This window comes from Arabidopsis lyrata (genome assembly GCF_000004255.2).
Source record: "Arabidopsis lyrata subsp. lyrata unplaced genomic scaffold ARALYscaffold_4, whole genome shotgun sequence".
Lineage (NCBI taxonomy): Eukaryota > Viridiplantae > Streptophyta > Magnoliopsida > Brassicales > Brassicaceae > Arabidopsis > Arabidopsis lyrata.
The window spans coordinates 5,461,006-5,482,894 of record NW_003302552.1 but is presented as its reverse complement, the minus strand read 5'-3'; the positions used below and the strand labels follow the sequence as shown (position 1 = coordinate 5,482,894).

The 21,889-nt window shown below is 39.2% G+C and overlaps 2 protein-coding genes across 2 annotated transcripts; one reads left to right on the top strand and one right to left on the bottom strand.

The window, feature by feature from the left end:
- The first annotated feature begins 3,748 nt into the window (after nucleotides 1-3,748).
- On the top strand, nucleotides 3,749-13,904 carry LOC110229085 (uncharacterized protein At1g43920, Chloroplastic-like). The gene is made up of 3 exons (XM_021027946.1): nucleotides 3,749-3,895; nucleotides 13,374-13,523; nucleotides 13,626-13,904. The coding sequence occupies exons 1-3, from the start codon at nucleotides 3,749-3,751 to the stop codon at nucleotides 13,902-13,904; spliced, it is 576 nt and encodes a 191-aa protein (XP_020883605.1).
- A 315-nt stretch (nucleotides 13,905-14,219) lies between these two features.
- Nucleotides 14,220-19,480, bottom strand: LOC110229084. The gene is made up of 9 exons (XM_021027945.1): nucleotides 19,399-19,480; nucleotides 18,737-19,308; nucleotides 18,138-18,641; nucleotides 17,121-17,737; nucleotides 16,928-17,039; nucleotides 16,418-16,839; nucleotides 14,541-14,683; nucleotides 14,382-14,466; nucleotides 14,220-14,280 (listed from the first exon to the last, which is right to left on the bottom strand). Exons 1-9 carry the CDS (start codon nucleotides 19,478-19,480, stop codon nucleotides 14,220-14,222), a joined length of 2,598 nt encoding a protein of 865 aa, XP_020883604.1.
- Between the last annotated feature and the right edge of the window lie 2,409 nt (nucleotides 19,481-21,889).

The following is a 21,889-nucleotide window of genomic DNA, read 5'->3' as shown; positions in this document are numbered from 1 at the left end:
ATATGTTCAATCGAAATTTTGGCTCAACAGAACATTCCGTGGATGAAGCAGAGGAGGTTGAATCAATCATTTCTGAAGCAATTCGCAAATAAGATTTGGAGGATGATGATGAATTTCCCAGATTTGATTATTGTGATGATGAAGACGGAGCGAGCTCAGGAGATGAATACTATGGATTGAATTCACGAGACGAGGAAGAGGAGGAAGATGTAGCTGATAGAGATGAAGTGAAGAGTGAGGCAAAAATGGAGGAATCTCAGAGGAATTGCAAAAGAAATAAAAAATTCTCTTTATCATCAGGTAATTATTGGAATGCGAAGTCTTATCTGAAATTGGAAATGTGTGGTGTGGATCTAGCTGTTGGCCAACAGTATGAGTCCAAGGATGCACTAGAGGAAAGATTGAAGATTCTTAGTGTAATCCAAAAGTTCGACTTCGATGTTGATAGATCGAGGCCAGACTTGTATACTGTTAATTGTTGGGTACCCAGCTGCAGTTGGAGAGTACGAGCTTCACCCATAGGAGATTCATGTGTTTTTAATATTCGCATATACAATCGTACCCATACATGTTCAGTCACAGAACGGTCGGCACGTGATAGGCAAGCGACTCCTGCAATACTAGGACAGCTTTACAAGGAATTTGTTGGTGGTGTTGGTGAATCCGTATTGCCATGTCATGTGGCAGAAGCACTTAACCTAAGATATGGAATAAAGGTATGTTAGATAATCAAAAAACATAGATCAATATCATTCACTTTTGGAGGATTGATGTTAAGAAAATATTAACTCTTTATAGGTTGACTATTGGAAGGCACATCGTACACTCTTATTTGCCCGGACTTTGGTGAGAGGAACTTCAGAAAATGGATATGAAGATCTTCCTTCATACTTATACCTGATAAGGAAAGCAAATCCAGGAACTCTAACTAGACTTGCGATTGACGAAGAAGATAGATTTAAGTTTGTCTTCATTGCATTTGGCGCAAGCATTCATGGATTTCAGTTTATGAGAAAAGTTGTAGTTGTGGATGGAACATTTCTGAAAGGGCCATATCTAGGTACGCTTCTACTTGCCACAACACAAGATGGGAATTTCAATATTTTCCCCTTAGCATATGCGGTAGTTGACACGGAGAACGATGTGTCGTGGGAATGGTTCTTTAGACAACTTAGTTGTGTTATTCCTGATGACGAAAGCCTGTCTATTATATCAGATAGACATAAATCAATAGGTAAAACAATAGGGCGTGTATACCCGCGGGCTAGTCGGGGTGTATGTACTTACCATCTTCACAAGAATATATTGTTAAAATTTAGAGGTAGTGAGACATATGGACTAGTGAAAAAGGCTGCAAGTGCTTACCGTCTCGTAGATTTTAACGTGTACTTCAATCAGATTAAAGATACAAATCCCGATTTGCATAGCTATTTGGTTAGGGCTGACGTGCGTTTCTGGAGTCGGGTACACTTTCCGGGCGATAGGTACAACTTCACAACTAGCAACATTGCAGAGTCTCTAAATAAAGTCTTGACTGGTGCCAGAAAGTACCCGATCGTGATGCTACTTGATGAAGTGAGGTTGATGCTGACACGTTGGTATGCTAAAAGGAGGAAAGAAGCGATGTTGATGACAACAACCCTGACAAAAGGTTTAGAAAAACATTTACATGTAAGTAACTTGTGATTTGGATCTATATACTGGTAATACGTTGCACTCACTACTAACAATATACTTTTCTCTTTATAGGACCGTATTATTAAGGCAAAGATCGATAGGCATCAATATGAAGTGACCAATGGAGTGTCGACAAACGTGGTGAATTTGACTGCGAAAAGGTGTTCATGTATGATGTTCGATTTAGAGAAAATAGCATGCGTTCATGCTATTGCTGCGGCAGAGCATGCTAAAGTTTCTAGGATTACACTCAACGACAAAAACTACTTGACAGATTTTCTTCGGAGCGGTTATGCAATGTCCATAATGCCAAAGGATGGTTCATCACCTATCCCACAGAGAATCGGTTCGACAGTCTGTAAGCCTCCATTCGTTAGGATCCCACCTGGCAGGCCGAAGATTACAAGAATAAAAGGGCAAATGGAGATAGCTATTGATCGAAGCCGACCAAGGAAAGTTCACGTTTGCTCGAAATGTCATTTAGCTGGTCATAATCGAACGACATGTAATTCATAACATGTTTTCTGTTGCAGTACTTCTTCACATGTTTTTGTAAGAAATTACATTTGTCCTACTATGTTATGTCCTACTCTGTTATGTCTAACACTACTAAAGACTTCAAATCTTCTTAGTGGTATATTCTTATATGTTCATCTGACTAAAATATAAACATAGACCGTAGGAAGGAATAAAGTTTTCATAGGAAGAAACTACACAACAAATATATAAACATAGACAATCAGATAGAATCGAACAAGAACAGCGTTCATCACATAACAGAGTTTGTAGACAACAAAAGCGAAGATCAAGAACTTCGGAAGTAAGGTTACCTAATTTAACACATTTCATGGAAAGTGGTGGCATAATTAAACGTAAAACAATGGTGACAAATGGAAGTAGCCGAGTTGGTGTGTTCGAAGTAGCAAATTGGATACTCATTGAAATGAATATAACCGTCAAAGACATTGCGACCCGCTGGTCCGATATGACGTATTTGGTCTTCTACTACGCCGGCTACGGCGATTGCCTCTTCCAAAGTTTCAATCCTGCTAAAAAAAGTGCGTGTAACGACCATACCTTGGTCATAGGAACCACAACAGAGGAGCATAACTGCAAATGCAAATGTAGCATAGATGGAAGAGTATCCAACTTCTCCAAGCATCTCTAATGCTTCCACCGACAGTCCTTCTTGCGTCAAACGCCGAAGTCCTTCTAAATATCTTGCAACCTCATGCCCTGCTGCTGCGCATCTCAAAAGAAACGGTCGGTAGATGGACTCTTCCCTACCGAGCCTTGAGTTGAACAAGACCTCATCCAGATCGACATCTAGCAAAACATCACGGGAGAAGACGATTTCTTGAAAGAATGGCCCGGCTGCGATCAGAGGACCAAGATTCGGGAATCCATCACTCCCAACTCGACGGACTATATCTGTCATTACTGCTGCTGGAATGTAGGACATTGTTGAATATGTCCTTGCAGCTGGAAAGTGGAGGAGACGATGATAAAAACAGAGATAGAGTATAAAAGTAAAACCCTAGATATGCGACTTTATCCTTCAATCCCAACATGTTTTGTTTAACAAGGCCCATCCCGAAAATAGTCAATACAATGGGCCTTGGGTTTGCATTACTATTACAAAGGCCCAACACCAACCAATATTTAGATATCTTGATGTACTTACGTGTGGATGTATTTAAGTTGTGCAATGTATCCCTTATTACCAGAGTCCCATAAAAAACATTAGGTCAGGTCAGCCGTAGAGTACGGTGCGGTTATTCCATAAAAAAATCTGTCATTACGCAGTTATGGCTCACCTACTGAAGTCTCGTCTGTCTTAAAACTCTGTCATCATAACTACTTAAGCTGTAGATTATAGTTTACAACCTACTGAACTTATGACAAATTCCGAAGGAGGTCTTATCTCACCAACTTAAGTAAATACTTATAGATTAGGTTATGGAGGGAACTCTCTTTGTTGTTTCACCTCTTTATAACTACATTGGGTTGTTACACGAGCTTCGAAGTTCTCATAACTTCACCTATCAAATAACTTAACCAAAAGGAAAATATGGCGTACCTTCCCACTCCTATTGTTTGCAACATTTTCCGCCGGCTGGGTAAAGACGGTTTCCGCTACCTTGGTCCGGTTATCGCTGCAGGACCAGGCTACACTGAGCTAGTTTACACGGCTGAGGTTTTGGAGAATGATATCTCTGTATTTTACCTCTTTTTAGCACACATTTCTTATGCATTTAGCTTAGTTTCCTCTCTGTTTCACTACATTAATAGTCCTTTTTCATAAGATTTTCATCACTTAGTACGATTTGCATTACATGGCATAGCATGTTGCATATTGGATGAGTTTTAGGTACTTTGGAGCTTATTCGGGACTTAATGGAGCAAGGAGGAACCAACACGACCTTGGAGCTAGACTTGGGATCGAATTGGAGAGGAATGAAGTCGTTCAAGATCACCCAGGAGCAGACTCGACGTCATGGCTCGATGACACGTCGAGTAGGACGCCAGGAAGCCGACTGGGAGCAGACTCGACCACGCAGGCTCGACGTCACGTCGAGTTGGACGTCAAGGCGCCACCTTTGAAGATCACATGGACTCGACGTGGCAGGCTCGACGTCACGTCGAGTTGGCCTCCACCGACTCTCTATTTTGTCCTGTAGCCAATTAGGGCAACCTAGTATTTCCTATAAATAGGGGTACATGCTATTGTCCAGCGAATATTCCTTTTACCCAGCAGATATTCCGCTGTTCTCTCATAAACCCTAGTTTTTGTAATCGTTTTTCCTGTGGATCCTTTGAGTTTTTGCATTTCTTTTCTTCATCAAAGTTGTAGATCTGTCTCTTATCTATAACATACTTTCTTTTCAATGATTTCTGGGTTTGAAACGTTTTCTGGGTTTTTATGCATGATGTTCTTCAGTGTTCTTGAGTAGTGGATTAGGGTTCTTGAGGATGGGATAGATTAGGTGTGGAATCCTTAGTATATTTAGGTGGTTAAGTGTAGAATTGCTTGATTTCCCTTCTGGTTTAGTAGATCTTAATGCTATTTCCTCTCTGATCAATTGGAAGTTGATCTCAGACATTTCCACACCCAAAAGGTGTTTGATGAAATGTCTGAACCAACTATTCCAGAGATTTGCATACTCTAGCCCAAGAGATTGGATGTTTAGAATGCTTATTGACTTGATTAGATTGAATCATAATGCCTGCTAGGTTATATTTCTTCAATGAGAATTGAGTATGAAAGTGATTTAGCTTGAGAATCTCTGTCACGAGAGTGGATTGATTTGTATTCGAATCTATTGTCTAGGGATAGCTTGATTGAGTTTGTTAACCATCTAGGTAGACTAAGGAGACTGCCATAATCGATTACCCCATTCCTCAGGACCTTTTATCTCTATTGATTGTTTAAATCTTGTTTCTGTCAGTCTTTGTGTTCTACTCGACCTGTTAGGCCTAGAGCGCTTCTCTGCATTGTTAGGTTGTTAGTTTCTTTTCCAAAGCTTTTGCATGATAGTTTCTGGTCTTTAGTTTACTTCTTGTCCTTGTTTACTTGCTGTTTAGTTCTCTTTTTATGCTTTTAAATTCGGTATTTGCATGTTAAATTGGTTGCTTAGGATCAATAGAAACACACAAAACCATTTCATAATTGGCTTGACTTATTTGCTTTCTGTTTCATATCTTGAATGCTTGCAGTCACACTGAGATTGGATTGATAACCTAATATACTACAATGGCATGTCTATTAGGGATTGATACTTGTTAGAGTAAAATCCTATTATCAATTTGGCGCCGTTGCCAGTCTTGTGTTGCATTGTTCCATTTAAGATTTCAGAAACGTTTAAGATCAAGTTCTTTCTTTACCTTGGTTACTAACTCTTCATTTCATATGCTTGTTTTTGTGCTCCAGGTACCATCTCGACCTCACGTCGAGACTGCCATATCGAGTCTGACCACTTTGCATGCAAACTCGATCTAAAGGCTCCAACAACCTCATCAGCTACAAAGACAACATCAACCAGTTAGCTCGTGAGTTAAGAGAAGGTAGAGCCAGAGACAACTGTGAACCGCACACTCCAGTAGCCATGGAACCACAAGATCAAGATAATCAGGGAGTTGGTATACCACGGAACATTGGTGATGGTGATGCACCACACAACCATCAACAGAGACAGGGCATCGTTCCACCTCCTGTCCAGAACAACAATTTCGAGATCAAGAGTGGATTGATCTCAATGATTCAAGGTAACAAGTTTCATGGGTTGCCTCTGGAAGATCCCTTGGATCACTTGGATAATTTTGATAGGCTCTGCAGCCTCACCAAGATCAATGGTGTTAGTGAAGACAGCTTCAAGCTGCGTCTGTTTCCCTTCTCGCTGGGAGACAAAGCACACCACTGGGAGAAGACACTACCTGCTGGCTCCATCACATCTTGGGACGATTGCAAGAAGGCCTTCTTAACAAAGTTCTTCTCCAATTCAAGAACTGCACGTCTACGAAATGAAATCTCCAGTTTTACTCAAAAGCAGTCTGAATCCATTTGTGAGGCCTGGGAGAGATTCAAAGGCTACACTATACAGTGTCCACACCATGGTTTCAAGAAGGCTTCACTACTCAGCACACTCTACAGGGGAGTTTTGCCCAAGATCAGAATGTTGCTAGACACTGCCTCTAATGGGAATTTCTTGAATAAGGATGTTGAGGAAGGCTGGGAGTTGATAGAGAACTTAGCTCTATCTGATGGTAACTATAATGAGGATTTTGATCGCTCCAACAGAGGTATTGGAGATCCGGATGCAAAGCATACTAAGGAGATGGTTCAGGCTCTCAACGACAAGCTGGATAAATTTCTGCTTACTAACCAGAAACCAGTCCACTATATCACTGAAGAAGAGCACTATAAAATCCAAGAGGGGGAGAACACTCAGGCTGCAGAAGGCAGCTACGTTCAGAACCAAGGTGGCTACAACAAGGGCTACAACCCCTACCAGCCTGCTCATCCTAATCTATCTTACCGGAGCACGAATGTTGCAAACCCTCAAGATCAGGTTTACCCTCAGCAACAACAGAACCAGTCCAAGCCATTCATACCGTACAATCAAGGCTTTGTCCCAAAGCAGCAGTTTAGTGGCGGTTATCAACAATATAATCCACCACCCGGTTTTGCACAGCAACCCCAACAAGCTCCACCTGCACAAGATCAAGACATGAAGCAAATGCTTCAACAGCTTCTACACGGCCAAGTAGCTGGTGATAAGAAGATGGCTGAGATTCAAAACAAAGTAGACTGCACCTTCAATGATCTCAATATCAAGTTTGAAGCTTTGAACTCCAGGATTAAGTACATGGAGAGCCAATTTGCCTCTACTTCTGCGCCTCAGAATCTAGGGAAACTGCCAGGGAAAGCTATTCAGCATCAAAAAGGTCATGTTAATGCTATTCACCTCCGCAGTGGTCGAGAGCTGCGAGCTCGACCTAACCAAGCTTCTGTCACTGAGGACAGTGAGATTCAGGAAGGGGAGGATTCTATTCAGAATGAAACCCAAATAGAAGACACCACTAAGCTTGACCAAGATGTTGTACCTAGAGATCAAGCTAAGAGTCCCCAAATCGAAAAACCAACTGTTGATAAGGGTAAGAAGAAAGCTTTTATCCCACCACCCTACAAGCCCAAAATACCATTCCCAGGAAGATTCAAGAGGGATATCATTGAGAAGTACAGAGCCATGTTTGCTAAACACATCAAGGAGATTGAATTAAGGATGCCTCTCATTGATGCTTTCATGCTGATTCCGGATTCTCACAAGTACTTCAAAGACATGGTAATGGAGAGAATTAAGGAAGTGCAAGGGATGGAGAGTCATGAGTGCAGTGAAATCATCCAAACGAAGATTATTCCCAAGAAATTGGGAGATCCTGGTTCGTTTACTTTACCTTGCTCTCTAGGCACTTTAGCTTTCAGTAACTGCCTCTGCGATCTAGGTGCTTTTAAAAGTCTCATGCCTCTCTCCGTGGCCAAGAGACTGGGTTTCAGCAAGTATAAACCTTGCAACATCTCCTTGATCCTGGCTGATGAGTCTATCAGATTTCCTCATGGGTTATTAGAAGATTTGCCTATTAAGATTGGAAATGCTGAAATCCCTACAGACTTCATAGTGCTAGAAATGGATGAACCAAAAGATCCTTTAATCCTAGGAAGGCCCTTCTTAGCCACTGCTGGAGCTGTCATTGATGTTAAGAATGGGAAGATTGATCTTAATCTGGGAAATGATTTCACAATGAAGTTTGACATCAATGATGCCACGAGGAAGCCAACAATTGAAGGACAGACCTTCGTAGTTAAGGTAATGGATTGCCTAGCTGATGAACAGCTAGAGGAGGTTGCTGAGGAAGATCACCAAAAAACTTCTTTGACTAAGAGTGGTGAAGCAGGATATCTTCTCACTGAAACCTTGAGATGTGGTAAGTCACTAGACTCACACAAGGAAGTAGTAGGGTCAGAGGTCTTTAAAGGCTTGATTGAGCTAGAAACAGAGGTTAAGGTGGCATTTGAAGCAAGCTCAACCCATGCTCAACCAACTGACTCGAGTATACATTTGAGCAAGCCTTCAACTAGTTTGGAGAACTCTAGCTCGACCAAACATTGTGATAAGCTGCTAGAGTCTAGCAATTCTGCTCCAGATGGCTGGTTAGAACTCAAGGAGAGGTCCAAATGGCAGGATAAAGCCATAAGGGAGCTAACATGCACTGTGAGGGAGCTGAAGGATCAAATCAAGAAGCTCCATGGGATAGCCAACCAAGTACCACTCCAAATCAAGGACATCCCAAATGATGAAGCGTCTACTCTGGTCAGCACAAAGGGGAGTGAATTCACTTCAGAATGGTCTATAGCAGAAGACTATCTAGTTGATCAACAAGAAGCTTACTATGAGAAAAGGGCCATTGAGTACTCAACTGCAGATTTGTCAAGAGAGCCTGCTAAGCCAGATGATTCATCCACCTGCAGAACAGATGAGACCTCATTTGCTCTCTACAATCCACCCTAAGCTTATTCACTGTGAGAAGTCAAGCTAAAGACTTTAAACAAGCTCACTTGGGAGGAAGTCCCATGTCTATCCTTGTAAATATTAGTTATTTCCTTGTTATTTTTGATGTTTTTGCTTAAGTGTCTCAGGATTAAGCGTTTTAAGGAAGCCAAGGCGCAAAACAGAATGGGTGGCCTTGTCTCGACCTGCCCTCCTCGACGTGAAGTCGAGCTTGCCCCTTGGTGTCACTCCAAACCAAAACCGAAGCCCTACTCGACGTACCTCCTCGATGAGACGTCGAGTTAGCCCATGAAGCCCACCAGTACCAGGTCAATCACCTCCTTCTTCACCCATCCATGAGGTAACAACTCCAATTCACCAATGTATATACCACATTTCATTTTGTTTCTCTGTTGGTTTGCCCTGAGTACTCTCTTCCAAATGCTTGTTACACAGAGGACTGTGTAATTTAAGTTTGGGGGAGGGCTCAGGGAGTATTTGACATTGCGTTTTGTTTTCTTATTTCAAATTTTGCATCATTGCATCTAAGGCATAGAAAAACCATAAAAATTTGAAATTTTTCGAAAATGATTTCATAAAAACAGAGTGTTCATATAGCTTGCATTGTCATTTTAGGATTGTTTTAGTATGCTTTCATTTAGGACTGCTGCATCATGCATTTGCATTGGAGATTATGATGATTATAACCTTGTAAATATGCTTATTCACTAAGTAGAACTCAGTGCCCTGGTTGTTAGTTCTCTAATGCATAATCGACTGAACTTGAAGTAAGACCACACCATCTTTTGAATTCAACGCTTGATTTTCTTGTTCTTAGTCGAAACTCGCTTTGATCTGATGTCATTCCCTATCAATTTGAACTTGAATTTTGACTTATAATTATCATGCTGTGCATTGTGCTATGAACTCATGGATACCTTAAAATACTTGGACTTTCTTTTACCTTTTGATCACTCTTGCTAGTCCAAGTAGCTGACTCCCATCTTTGGAGCAGTTATTCCCCACCCTTAGCCTTAACCTTCTTTCAAGCCATTTATCATTTGTGTGTGAATGCGAGGCCTTGTTTCGATTGAGCTTGGTAGAAAGTGTTAGGTCTGTAACGACAAGGATAGTATCTCATGTAGTTCTGGTTCACGTTATCTGGACCAGATAGGACTAGGTGGGTGCTTAATTCTGGGTTTGGGTTGTGTTTAAAAGAAAGAAAAGGTTGTGTTCATCATTGAAAGAAAAGAAAAGGGAAAAGAGTTCTTAGGAGAAGTAGCTAAAGTAAGAGAAGTCTAGTAAAGGATTTGGGTGTGCTAAAGTAAAGGAAAAAGGGTTCTGTAAATAGCTTAAAGAGTTTGGGCAAAAGCCTTGTGTTTATAAGAAGAAAGAAAAGGGAACCCTAGTTGTTAAAGAAACCTGATCCGCTAGACAGAGCAGTAAGAAAGCTTCTCCTAGGATAGAAAGCAAAGAAAAGAAAGGAATGATGTGAGTAAAAGTCTGTAAATGCTTTGAGTGCAAAAGGGTAGAGTTAAGTTCATGATTCTGGGATTAGAAATAGGACCTCTATTTGGGTTGATATTGATTACATTCTGGGTAGATGGGGTCTTATCCTTGTATGCATAACTTGATACTCACCTTTAGCATTCTACTAAAGTTCAATCTTTCTTGAGAGATCCCCTGTTGCGATTTAAACCAGATCTTTAAGGGACCATCTTTGTCTCTAAACCTTTACCCTTTAGCCAAATGTGTTCATATCCATTGTATAGTATGATTCACGGTTCCTACTTAATAAATGTTAAAGGGAATGTGCAGATTTGAATGCTTGATTTGATTAAGGCAGAGGTTAGGTTGAAATGTGAAGAAGATGGCTAATGTTTTTAAGTAGAGATCAGTCAACCTTGCACTCTAGAATTAGCAACCTGGACATTGAATTCACTTACTCTATATGCATGTTTTGGTTCTGAGTCTCCACTTTCAAACCTCTTCTCCAGCTTGGTTCTATTTGTTTGCTTGAGGGCAAGCAAGAGCTAAGTTTGGGGGAGTTGATATCTCTGTATTTTACCTCTTTTTAGCACACATTTCTTATGCATTTAGCTTAGTTTTCTCTCTGTTTCACTACATTAATAGTCCTTTTTCATAATATTTTCATCACTTAGTACGATTTGCATTGCATGGCATAGCATGTTGCATATTGGATGAGTTTTAGGTACTTTGGAGCTTATTTGGGACTTAATGGAGCAAGGAGGAACCAACACGACCTTGGAGCTAGACTTGGGATCGAATTGGAGAGGAATGAAGTCGTTCAAGATCACCCAGGAGCAGACTCGACGTCATGGCTCGATGACACGTCGAGTAGGATGCCAGGAAGCCGACTGGGAGCAGACTCGACCACGCAGGCTCGACGTCACGTCGAGTTGGACGTCAAGGCGCCACCTTTGAAGATCACATGGACTCGACGTGGCAGGCTCGACGTCACGTCGAGTTGGCCTCCACCGACTCTCTATTTTGTCCTGTAGCCAATTAGGGCAACCTAGTATTTCCTATAAATAGGGGTACATGCTATTGTCCAGCGAATATTCCTTTTACCCAGCAGATATTCCGCTGTTCTCTCATAAACCCTAGTTTTTGTAATCGTTTTTCCTGTGGATCCTTTGAGTTTTTGCATTTCTTTTCTTCATCAAAGTTGTAGATCTGTCTCTTATCTATAACATACTTTCTTTTCAATGATTTCTGGGTTTGAAACGTTTTCTGGGTTTTTATGCATGATGTTCTTCAGTGTTCTTGAGTAGTGGATTAGGGTTCTTGAGGATGGGATAGATTAGGTGTGGAATCCTTAGTATATTTAGGTGGTTAAGTGTAGAATTGCTTGATTTCCCTTCTGGTTTAGTAGATCTTAATGCTATTTCCTCTTTGATCAATTGGAAGTTGATCTCAGACATTTCCACACCCAAAAGGTGTTTGATGAAATGTCTGAACCAACTATTCCAGAGATTTGCATACTCTAGCCCAAGAGATTGGATGTTTAGAATGCTTATTGACTTGATTAGATTGAATCATAATGCCTGCTAGGTTATATTTCTTCAATGAGAATTGAGTATGAAAGTGATTTAGCTTGAGAATCTCTGTCACGAGAGTGGATTGATTTGTATTCGAATCTATTATCTAGGGATAGCTTGATTGAGTTTGTTAACCACCTAGGTAGACTAAGGAGACTGCCATAATCGATTACCCCATTCCTCAGGACCTTTTATCTCTATTGATTGTTTAAATCTTGTTTCTGTCAGTCTTTGTGTTCTACTCGACCTGTTAGGCCTAGAGCGCTTCTCTGCATTGTTAGGTTGTTAGTTTCTTTTCCAAAGCTTTTGCATGATAGTTTCTGGTCTTTAGTTTACTTCTTGTCCTTGTTTACTTGCTGTTTAGTTCTCTTTTTATGCTTTTAAATTCGGTATTTGCATGTTAAATTGGTTGCTTAGGATCAATAGAAACACACAAAACCGTTTCATAATTGGCTTGACTTATTTGCTTTCTGTTTCATATCTTGAATGCTTGCAGTCACACTGAGATTGGATTGATAACCTAATATACTACAATGGCATGTGTATTAGGGATTGATACTTGTTAGAGTAAAATCCTATTATCAGAGAATGTTGATATTGATGAATTTATTTTTAATGGAAGGCTTGCTAATGTTCAGGCGAGTTACAGGACTTTTTTATTAAAGTGCCTCGAAGTAGGTCATCCTGTTGCAAAATATGTTGAAGCGTTGAGGATTTTGACTCAAGTAGGTCCTTCACAAGCTGCCCTAGATATGCTAAGTCAATGTGTTGGCGAGTCGATATATGCACATTTTGCATATGGGATACTACTCATATGCTGTGGAGCTTTAAAAGAAGGTATGCTTGTAAATAAATATTTTTTGCGAAAGTTTCCAACACTTGAGGCAGCTGTCATAATCGGTAACGAAGTGGTAGAACAAGCAAGATCCATGGGAATTTTAGGTTATCGGGTTTTCTACAGAACATTCCATTTCGAGATTTGTCCTCTGTGTTGCCTTTAACACGATGACAATATAGTCGTATGCAAACATTGTTTCGCCTACTATTATGCTAATATCTTTCGTTTAATGTGTTAATGTTTGCGTAATATTTTGTTGGTTATGTGTAAGACAATATTTTATGCTGTCTTCGTATTATATTTGTTGGGTTTATGTGTGTTAGTAAAAGACACTCTTTCACAGAGATTAATGCTCTTTTTTGTTAATCGTAGTGTTTGTACTAAAGAGGAAAAAATAGTAAATCCCACGTGCCCACTTTTAAGTCAACGATTTAATGGACCCTTTTTTTAGTCAACGTTGAAAGACTAGTAGAGACGAATAATGTGGCTATTTAACCGAGAGAGAGAAAACCAACAAATATCCCCAACTCGTTGAATAAGAACCCTAGCCGCTTTCCGACAAACCCAGAAGCGAAGGACGATTGCTCGAGTGCATTTGAACCGATGAAAAACACGAAAAACATCAAATCGAACCCCGAAACCTCTGGATCTATAAGTAATTAATTTATTTTCGTACCTATCAGACATTTTTATGAATAACAACGATTTATTTAGGTTTTTCATAACTTCTGATGATTCCTTGTTTCATAGGATGAGTTAAGTTGTAACTCAATTAACAATTGCTCAAATGAAAGAGGATTTCCGAAATATTGTGTGTGTGGCAGTAATGTATATCTTTTCACATCTCAATCAAAACTGAATCCCGGTCGGCCTAATTTCCGATGTGCTGCTTCGAGAGCTGTAAGCTCCTAAATCATTACTTTTATTTCCTTCTTACTCTACTACCGTTGATTTGCAACAACTTTGTGATATTATTCTTATTACTATTTTTGTGTATCAAAGGATGGTCATTTGTTTAAGTGGGTGGAAGAAGGAATGTATGAAGAGGTTCAAGACTTATTGCAGAGAGAATCGGAGATTGTGTATATGAGGATCGTAGGTGATGAGGTAAAAGAGATGGTCGGTAATCTGAAAGAAGAGATGGGTTGGTGCAAAAAGGAATTACACAAAGCGAAGATCAAGAACAAGATCAGTCTTGTTTGTGTTTTTGCTCTGGTTGTGTTTGTAATTTACTACATTGTGATTCAGAAGGGAAGTAACCAAATTGTTTTTGGTTTCTAATTTTCCATTCTAGTCATTTCGTAGAATTTGTAATTAAACCATATAACCACTTTCTATCATGTTGAACTTATGATTACGGTGAATAAATGTTATTGTTAGACTTATCTACATTGTGATTCATTGTAGTAGATATAAGCAAACAAAGAACCGATTATAATAGGGCAATAAACAAACGGAACATATTGTTTTAGTCAAAACCAAAAGCTTGTTAACCATAACATAGCGAAACAAGTTTGAGACTTAGAAGTAGGGAGAAACAATGACCAAACATAAGGTGGATTTCATAGCCCAGCATCCCAAAGAGCGTTCCATCCCTTAGTTAGACGCAACCTCCTCCATGTAAACAGCATCAGATTCCGGGTCTGCGAAGCTTCGACTGTATTCAAGAAACAAAACATAACATGGATTACTCTCTTCTCTCTATATATAAATGTAACTTATCTAACGTGGCAATCTATAATAGGAAATGCTACTTACATGTATCCTTCCAAGTCAAAGTCTTCAAATCTCGGGTTGATGTAAACCCTAGCACAATCATCAACGCTCATGACGACATTTTTACCTAAAACAAAAAAGAACACCAATGTTAAATGCGACATAATTTTATAGGGATAATAAAGTAAGATAGGGACTCACCTTCAAACGCCTGAACCCGCCAGAATCGCATCATAGCCACTATTGGCTGATAATTGTAACTGCGGGAACTCAGGATCGTTGAGACCTTCTTCACAACCGTCTCACAACATTCTCCCAAAGCAATACAAGTTGTGCGATTTCCCCTATTTATCAAGACACATATAAGAACATAGATAATTCCCCATTGTAGCCAGACACATATAAGAACATAGATAATTCCCCATTGTAGGTAGACACATATAAGAACATAAATAATTCGCAAACTTTCACTCACATAATGAACAAAATAAGAAAAAATGTTAAAAAAACCCTAATTGACAGGCTTACATATTGTCCTTGATTGTGAGTTTTACATATCTAGCACTGTAATCTGTTTCGTTTTCACGGCAGACAAACGGGATTCTTCGTATGGGAGACAGACTCACAACCACGCCAACAACATCTGAAACATGCAAAAACGTAATCGTTCAAGTAGCCGGAATATAGATTTTGAAAAATCTACACAATCAGGTGTATTTATTACCAGTAACATGATGAAATTGGACATCCTACGCATTTTCAACTTCGCTAGGGAAAACGAAGTTATAGAAGTTGTTGCTTGTTTTGTCAGAGACGGAAACCATCTTCGTCTCCCACATACACCGTATTTCATAGGTATTGAGAGCGAAACATGTGGATTTAGAAGGGAAAACATGAAAGTTTTCAAGGTAAAACCATTTACCCTCTGAAAGATTCTGGACAAAAGCTTTTCTGTAGGTCCTGTTTGGAACAATTACTTCGATGTAATTTCCCTACATCACAGCAGTTTCAAGAATTTAGGTTACCCAAAATTTAACTAAATCAATCTTGTATAAACACAGATAACTCTAACCTTCACGTCAACCACAATCATTCATTTTTCCAAGATAATTCCTCTTGAGGGATTGTTCCACAGAGCCAGAATCTTGACATGAATCCCCCAGTTTGTCCTCGCCATACTCAAGTCGGAGATTAAATCCATGCTGTTTGAAGAGTTATTGTGTTTGTTTGGCTTTGTTGATATTGATATTTTGTTTGGAGATACAATAATTTAGTCTTCGGTTCCCTAGAAATATAGGCAAACGAAGCGGCTTCAAAGAGAGAACGTAATCATGACTTTTTATCTGGCGGTTTCTATTGATTGACATTGGTGACGTTTTGGGTTCTCTAGGCACTCTAGGACAATTATGGCTACTATTATCGATTATTTCCTTTCCCATCTTTTGTCCTCACCATATATGAATATTTCATATATTACGTACGTTAAAAAAAGGGTCAAATGAAAGTGTAATTTCATTGAAATCACAAAGCCCGTGTTTGAATACACATGGTCCCGAAAAATGGGTTAACCAAATTAGAGTGAAAAACCAAATTCGAGTCAACCACCAAATTAGCTTCTTACAACACAAAAAATGGTTACTTGTACCAGGAAGAAATAACAAAGTTGCAAGTTCATAGGTCAAACTATAGAACATGCAACTTGGTTATACCCAACCAAAAGTGATCTGAATAAGTGTAGCGAAAAGAACACCAAAAAATAAAGACCAACCATTATCTTCCACTTTTACTACTTCGTCTCAGAGATGAACTGCACACCACCAGATTCAGCGTGTCGCGGGTTTGGGTCAGACATTTGGATGAAGCAATCAATTCCAAGCACTTCAGTCAGTACGTCACTAGCAAGCTTCATGCGGAGCCATGGCATTGCAGCATCACTTAATCCCTCAAAAGTGAGTCCTAGAGCTAAACACTCTATGTATTTAAAAGAGTAAATGCCACAATCCCCTTCTTGTATGTTTTGAGGGGCAGATTTCACCCTGTAGAAAGAGAATGCGGCTGCGCCTAATGTTTTTTTTTACCTGGTGGAGCCATAGTCTGCAACAAAGCAGGAATCATTCGTGTGTGTGTATGGCTTACATGACTCATACACTTCTTCGTCGGTGTAAGCATTCAAGATGCTGTCATATGCTTTTATCCGGCGCCTTTGTAAGTCCACTTCAAGAGCAATCCAGTGGTTGTTGTTGATGTTATGAGCTAAGTACACAAAATCTACATCTTCTACCCATTTTTTGTTAGTAATTCCAAATGAGGGAGATAGGCCAGAATAGACCTTGAAATACTCTTCCGGAAAAAACCACTTCTTATCACTATCCCACTTCTTGTAATCATGAGCCCATTGATTGACAAACCATGAATCTAAGAAGGCAAGCCTATCAGTGATGAACGGAGTAACTGGTTGCATAGACCGCTTCCGGAGCAATTGCATTGCAGGGCATAAATGCTACAGTTTTGATATATGGTATGTGTTAATTAATCTGTCCTCGTATTCAAATAAAATCCTCAATTATAGTAGGCCCAATTGAACATACCGCATCTTTCAGCCATCCGTAGCACTCATCTCCTACAGGCCATTCCTCTTTAGGTGTCATTATCCTCAAATAGAAGTTAGCTGCACCGTTGCTTGTCTCTAATGGGTTATCCCTATAGTAAATGTAAACAGTAAAGCCAATCAATGACAGAGATTTAACAAACCAAATGTTTTAAAACAAAAGCTGTACTTACAGATCATGTCGAATGAAGGCAACTAGCATATCCACCGACAATTGTGTCGCCTTTTCAAACGGATCGTAAACTGTAGGGGACAGCGTCTTACCCCGCAGTATACGCTTAACCAATGAACTTCCGATGAATGGGTGAACTTGTGTTGAAGCAAGGTTTTTCTGCCTAGGAACCCGGGATACAAAGTCGTCTTTCTTACATAGTCGAAGCAAGTCATCGAGTGCTCCATTTAAAGCCTTGTTCCGTTTATTCTCACTTGAATCAGAACCTTCAGACAGTTCTGCCATATCCACCCCAGGAGTAGTCTTGGTCTTACAGACAGGACTGACGGAGTCAAGAGGGTCAATAGGTTCTGTTTTTATGCCTTTCTTCTTGACAGAGCTGTGAGGCCCAATTGATTTCGGTGTCACGGATTTCTGCAAACCAGATTTAGAGTTTGTAGCCGCAGCAGAAAACGGCTCCTTAACACTAGCGTTAACATACTTTGACTGAAAAAGATCCTCTCGTCTAAGGCTTGTATTAAATCCTGCTTTAGCCTTAGAAACATGGCTTGGTTTCCGTACGACGCAAGAAATTGGAAACCCTTCTTGAGATGTTTCCTTCATCTGTACAGACCATGACTACAAAAAAATTTATCTTGTAAGACATCGGTAAAATAATATACATGCTTGTAATAAGGATCAGAAAAACAGTGTTGTATACATAACATCAAATGTGTTTCTAGCTTGTTGTTAACCTAAAAGGTCCACAACATTAAACAAATAAATTTAAGGTTCCCAACATAAATTTTTTTAAAAATTCAGTCTTCCAACTGCATTATATGGTATAGTAGATTTAAAAAAAACAAAACACTAACAACAATGAAATACATCTTCAAATACTTCCCACAGTATTCAAATTGTGTTCCCCCACCAACTAAGAAGTTGTCTGCACCATAAAAAATCATTTTTCAATATGAAAACTATGAAATATAGATGAACTATATTCATCATTGCCAAACACTAATTAACAATTTCATACCTTGTTCACTGAACCTTCTTCATCACCTTTTTTCTCATTACGGCTTGTCTTCAGCATCTGAACTTCCTTCTCAAGATCTATAACCTTTTTCTCTATCCCTCCCACTGTCTCTGTAAGACCATCAAATCTACCATCGATTTTGGACTGCATTGTATCCATTTTACCAACCAATGCAGTCATCATATTCAAAACTTCACCAACTGACCCTCCACCAGATACTGAATCACCTCCTTTTGATCTCTTTTCACTTTGTTGCTTCTGCTTCTTTGGCGGTGGGTCAACAAAGTCATCTTGCGTCTCCTCAACTACCGCTTTCCTCTTTCCTTTTTTCTTCCTAGGAACCTCTTCCCAAAACTTTCCATCTACACGTCCTAACATGATATCATGCATCAAGTTATCCAACAATTCCCAAGCACCTTCCCCTTCACCGTAGACAGCTTTCTCGTCAGGCCAATTTGGATAAAGGTCCTCCTCAGATTGCACAACCATATGTTGCACATCCAACTACAAATCAAGTCACAGAAACATGTATTACAACTCAAGATTATTTACATAAACATGTAATAGAAGTCAAAAACCATAGGCATTAAGGTTTTTACCTTCTTATGTAACTTCTTTTCCCTCGCTAAGAAGTCACCAATACAACATCTTGGACGACCCCCTTTCCAGCTTAGAAGAGGCACATTATCTCCCTCAATTGGATTACCATACTTCTGCCCCAAAGCAGATACACTTTCAAATGCCCAAATCAACAAAGCATGAACACAACCATGCACTACATAGGATCCATTCTCATAAGAAACCACCTTGATTGACTCTATTAAGCTCTTAAAACCAACTCGTCCCCATGGATACCTCTCAAAAGCCTCTGAATCAAATACCCTTTTAGCATACCCCAATGGAATCCTACTAGACCTTGATTTCCCCAATATACCAACATTCAACACAAACAACATCCCAAGCATTTTTCGTTTCTCATAGCTCCAACCCCTACATTTTTTTAGCGCCGCATTCAGCTCTTTCCAGTTTGGTCCCTTACTTGCATCTACTTCTAACTCTGCCCAAAATTCGCTGTGATCAACATCCACTTTATCTTTTTCATCTATTGCATCACAGTTTAGGCCGGTAATATCAGAGAATTCATGGAGTGAAAACCTGAGAGGATATCCTTCTATCAAACTCTAAATCTCATACCCACTTTCTATCGCCAACTGATTACTCAGAAAGTGATGCACTGTGTTAGAACACCAAACGTACTCACTATCAGCCAACTTCAGTAACACACCTAATTGACTATTGTCACGAATCTCTGCATATGCTCTATCTCCAATGAAATCCTTCATTGTTGCAATACTACTCACAGTGCAGTTGTGGTGCATGCTTCTTGTCTGTATAGGAGATTTCCCTTCTCTATACAGTCGTGGAGGATAATTACTCTTTGGAATACTTGAACTAGACTCCATCTGCAAATAACACATGACAAGAAAATACATACCACATTTAGTACTTCATTACTCTGTTTACACCACATATATCTAACTCTTTCTGCACATTTATCATAATATTTCTCTGTCACTATTAGCTTTCAAACTTACATAACTCTATCATTAGAAGTAGCTGTCACTATATTGTTTAAAGTGTATAATTTTACAAAACACCCGCCATATAAAACCCATATCACTTCATATACCTAACAAAATCAGTACACCATCCATTCATTTGAAATATTTTTCCTAAACCTACTAATCAACGCAATTCTTCTCTTTAAATACCTTCGATTTTGCAAAACCAATCTCATAAAGAAACAACTTTTCTAGATATATCAATCTATGAACAAACTGAAGATATAAAACCTTAAGGGTCGCCGGAAATACGAGATTTAAACTGACAGTACCTCTTTCGCCGTTTTTCCGTCACAGTCAATTACTTTACGCGACTTCGATTTCACTACAATGAAACGGGAATTTCACTTCTTTAGACAAATACAACTAACCCATAGACATTTAAATGCTAACAAACCCTAACATTCCATACCTTCGCCGTTTTTTTTTTCGTCGGAGAGTTTTCGCCGCCCTTCTCAAAATCCACCTTCGCCGCAATAAATACGATTACAAATAACAAATCTCTGTCGGACATTTATTAAGAGATATAAATTGTTTCATTTTCATAAATTTTTAATTCAAAATGACAGTTTTTGTAATTAGCTAACCTAATGGTGGGTCTAAAGTCTTTTTAAAACTTTTTAAAGCCTTTCTAGTAAAGAGTTGGTTCACTAAGCCATTAGAATAATTAGTGGACTTTTTAATGTCATTAGACGTAATTTCCCTAATTTTAAAGAAAAGGAAGATCGTGGGAAAAATAAAAAAACAAAAAAAAATTACATATTTATCTATCTTCACTAAAACGAAAAAAAACTTTTACTCTTCAAAAGAAAAAAAAAAGAATTACGACAGAAACAATATCCTTCAACTGCCCACGATCTCTACTGTTCTTCCATGATCTCTGAGATTCAACAAAGTGTCACTAATATAATTCTCACTTGATAAAAAATTCATATTCATACGAAACCTCTATTTGCTTCGTCCTCCATTCAAAACCCAAGAATTCAAAAACCTAGATCCACGGAGAAGGGAGAAAACGAAGGAGATGAGATTGAGTCAAAAGAAAACGAAGGAAAAGAAACAGTTGGCAAAAAGGTATGATTCTTCTTCACTATGGAGGAACCTATGTTCTGATTTCATGCTTTCATCAATCTTATGTCTCATCTTCTTTTTGCAATTTACAATTCTGTTTTTTGTATCTCTCAATTATGGTTAAGCTTTTCATCAAATTATTTATTTCAAAATCTTTCATTTTACATTTTCTGTTTTTGAATTTCTCAATTCTGATTTAGTTTGTTCATTGTTGTTTCTAATGTTCATCAAATTCTCTATTTCACATTGCAGGTTCATATTACAAATTCCATTCTCCAGTTATGTCGCCCGATTATTACATCTATTTCTGCACAGTTCAATAGGTGCTAAAGTTTCTTCATGTCAAAAGTAACTGTTTAGAGAGATAGCAAATCTACATGTCAAACGAAGTGAGTAGATCTCTTACTATATTTGCATTTTCTTAACTTACGTTTTCAATAACTTGATCTTAAAATATAATAAATCTAAAACACAATCATCGTATAAGCATGATGTGATAATGGAAAGCTTGGATCATGGAGCTAAGGATCAGCATGTACCAGAGGACATACTCGACCACCAAGCAGGAGACGTGATCGAGCAGGACATTGCACCAGAGGAACACTTGATCGAGCATGGAGATAAGGAGCATGGAGATGAAGTTCTTGGAGCTAAAGAGGACGTTGCATTGCAAGTCGCTACTGGACCAATGACGAGATCAAGGACTAAGCAGTTGAATCAAGCTATCAACACACTTCTACAACACATTGAGGGCAGCCTTAAACCAGAAGCTTGTCCAACCACACTGGTTGTGATTCAAGCCGTTTAAGCGACAGCAATGGAGGTGTGTGACTTGCACTCTTTTTCCCTCCTCTTGGTTTTGTCCCAATGGGTTTTCCAAGAGAGGTTTTTAATGAGGCAAGCCCACACACTCTTTTACTCAAGCCCATTGCTGTCTCAGAGCCCATCTGCATGGAGGAGCCCATTTCGATTTTAAACTTAGTCTTGTGTGTTTATTTCGTTTTTCTTTCCCTAGGTGAACTCTTCAACTCCCTAGACTCTCTTCTTCTTCTTTATATT

Excerpts from the sequence above, each read along its gene's own strand:
- LOC110229085 (XM_021027946.1), top strand. The coding sequence starts at position 3,749 with ATGGCGTACCTTCCCACTCCTATTGTTTGCAACATTTTCCGCCGGCTG. Across the intron at positions 3,896-13,373 it reads TTTTGGAGAATGATATCTCT|GATGAGTTAAGTTGTAACTC; the intron begins GTATTTTACCTC and ends CTTGTTTCATAG. Across the intron at positions 13,524-13,625 it reads GATGTGCTGCTTCGAGAGCT|GATGGTCATTTGTTTAAGTG; the intron begins GTAAGCTCCTAA and ends TGTGTATCAAAG.
- LOC110229084 (XM_021027945.1), bottom strand. The coding sequence starts at position 19,480 with ATGAAGGATTTCATTGGAGATAGAGCATATGCAGAGATTCGTGACAAT. Across the intron at positions 19,309-19,398 it reads GTTACTGAAGTTGGCTGATA|AAGGATATCCTCTCAGGTTT; the intron begins GTGAGTACGTTT and ends AGAGTTTGATAG. Across the intron at positions 16,840-16,927 it reads ACGGATGGCTGAAAGATGCG|CATTTATGCCCTGCAATGCA; the intron begins GTATGTTCAATT and ends TCAAAACTGTAG.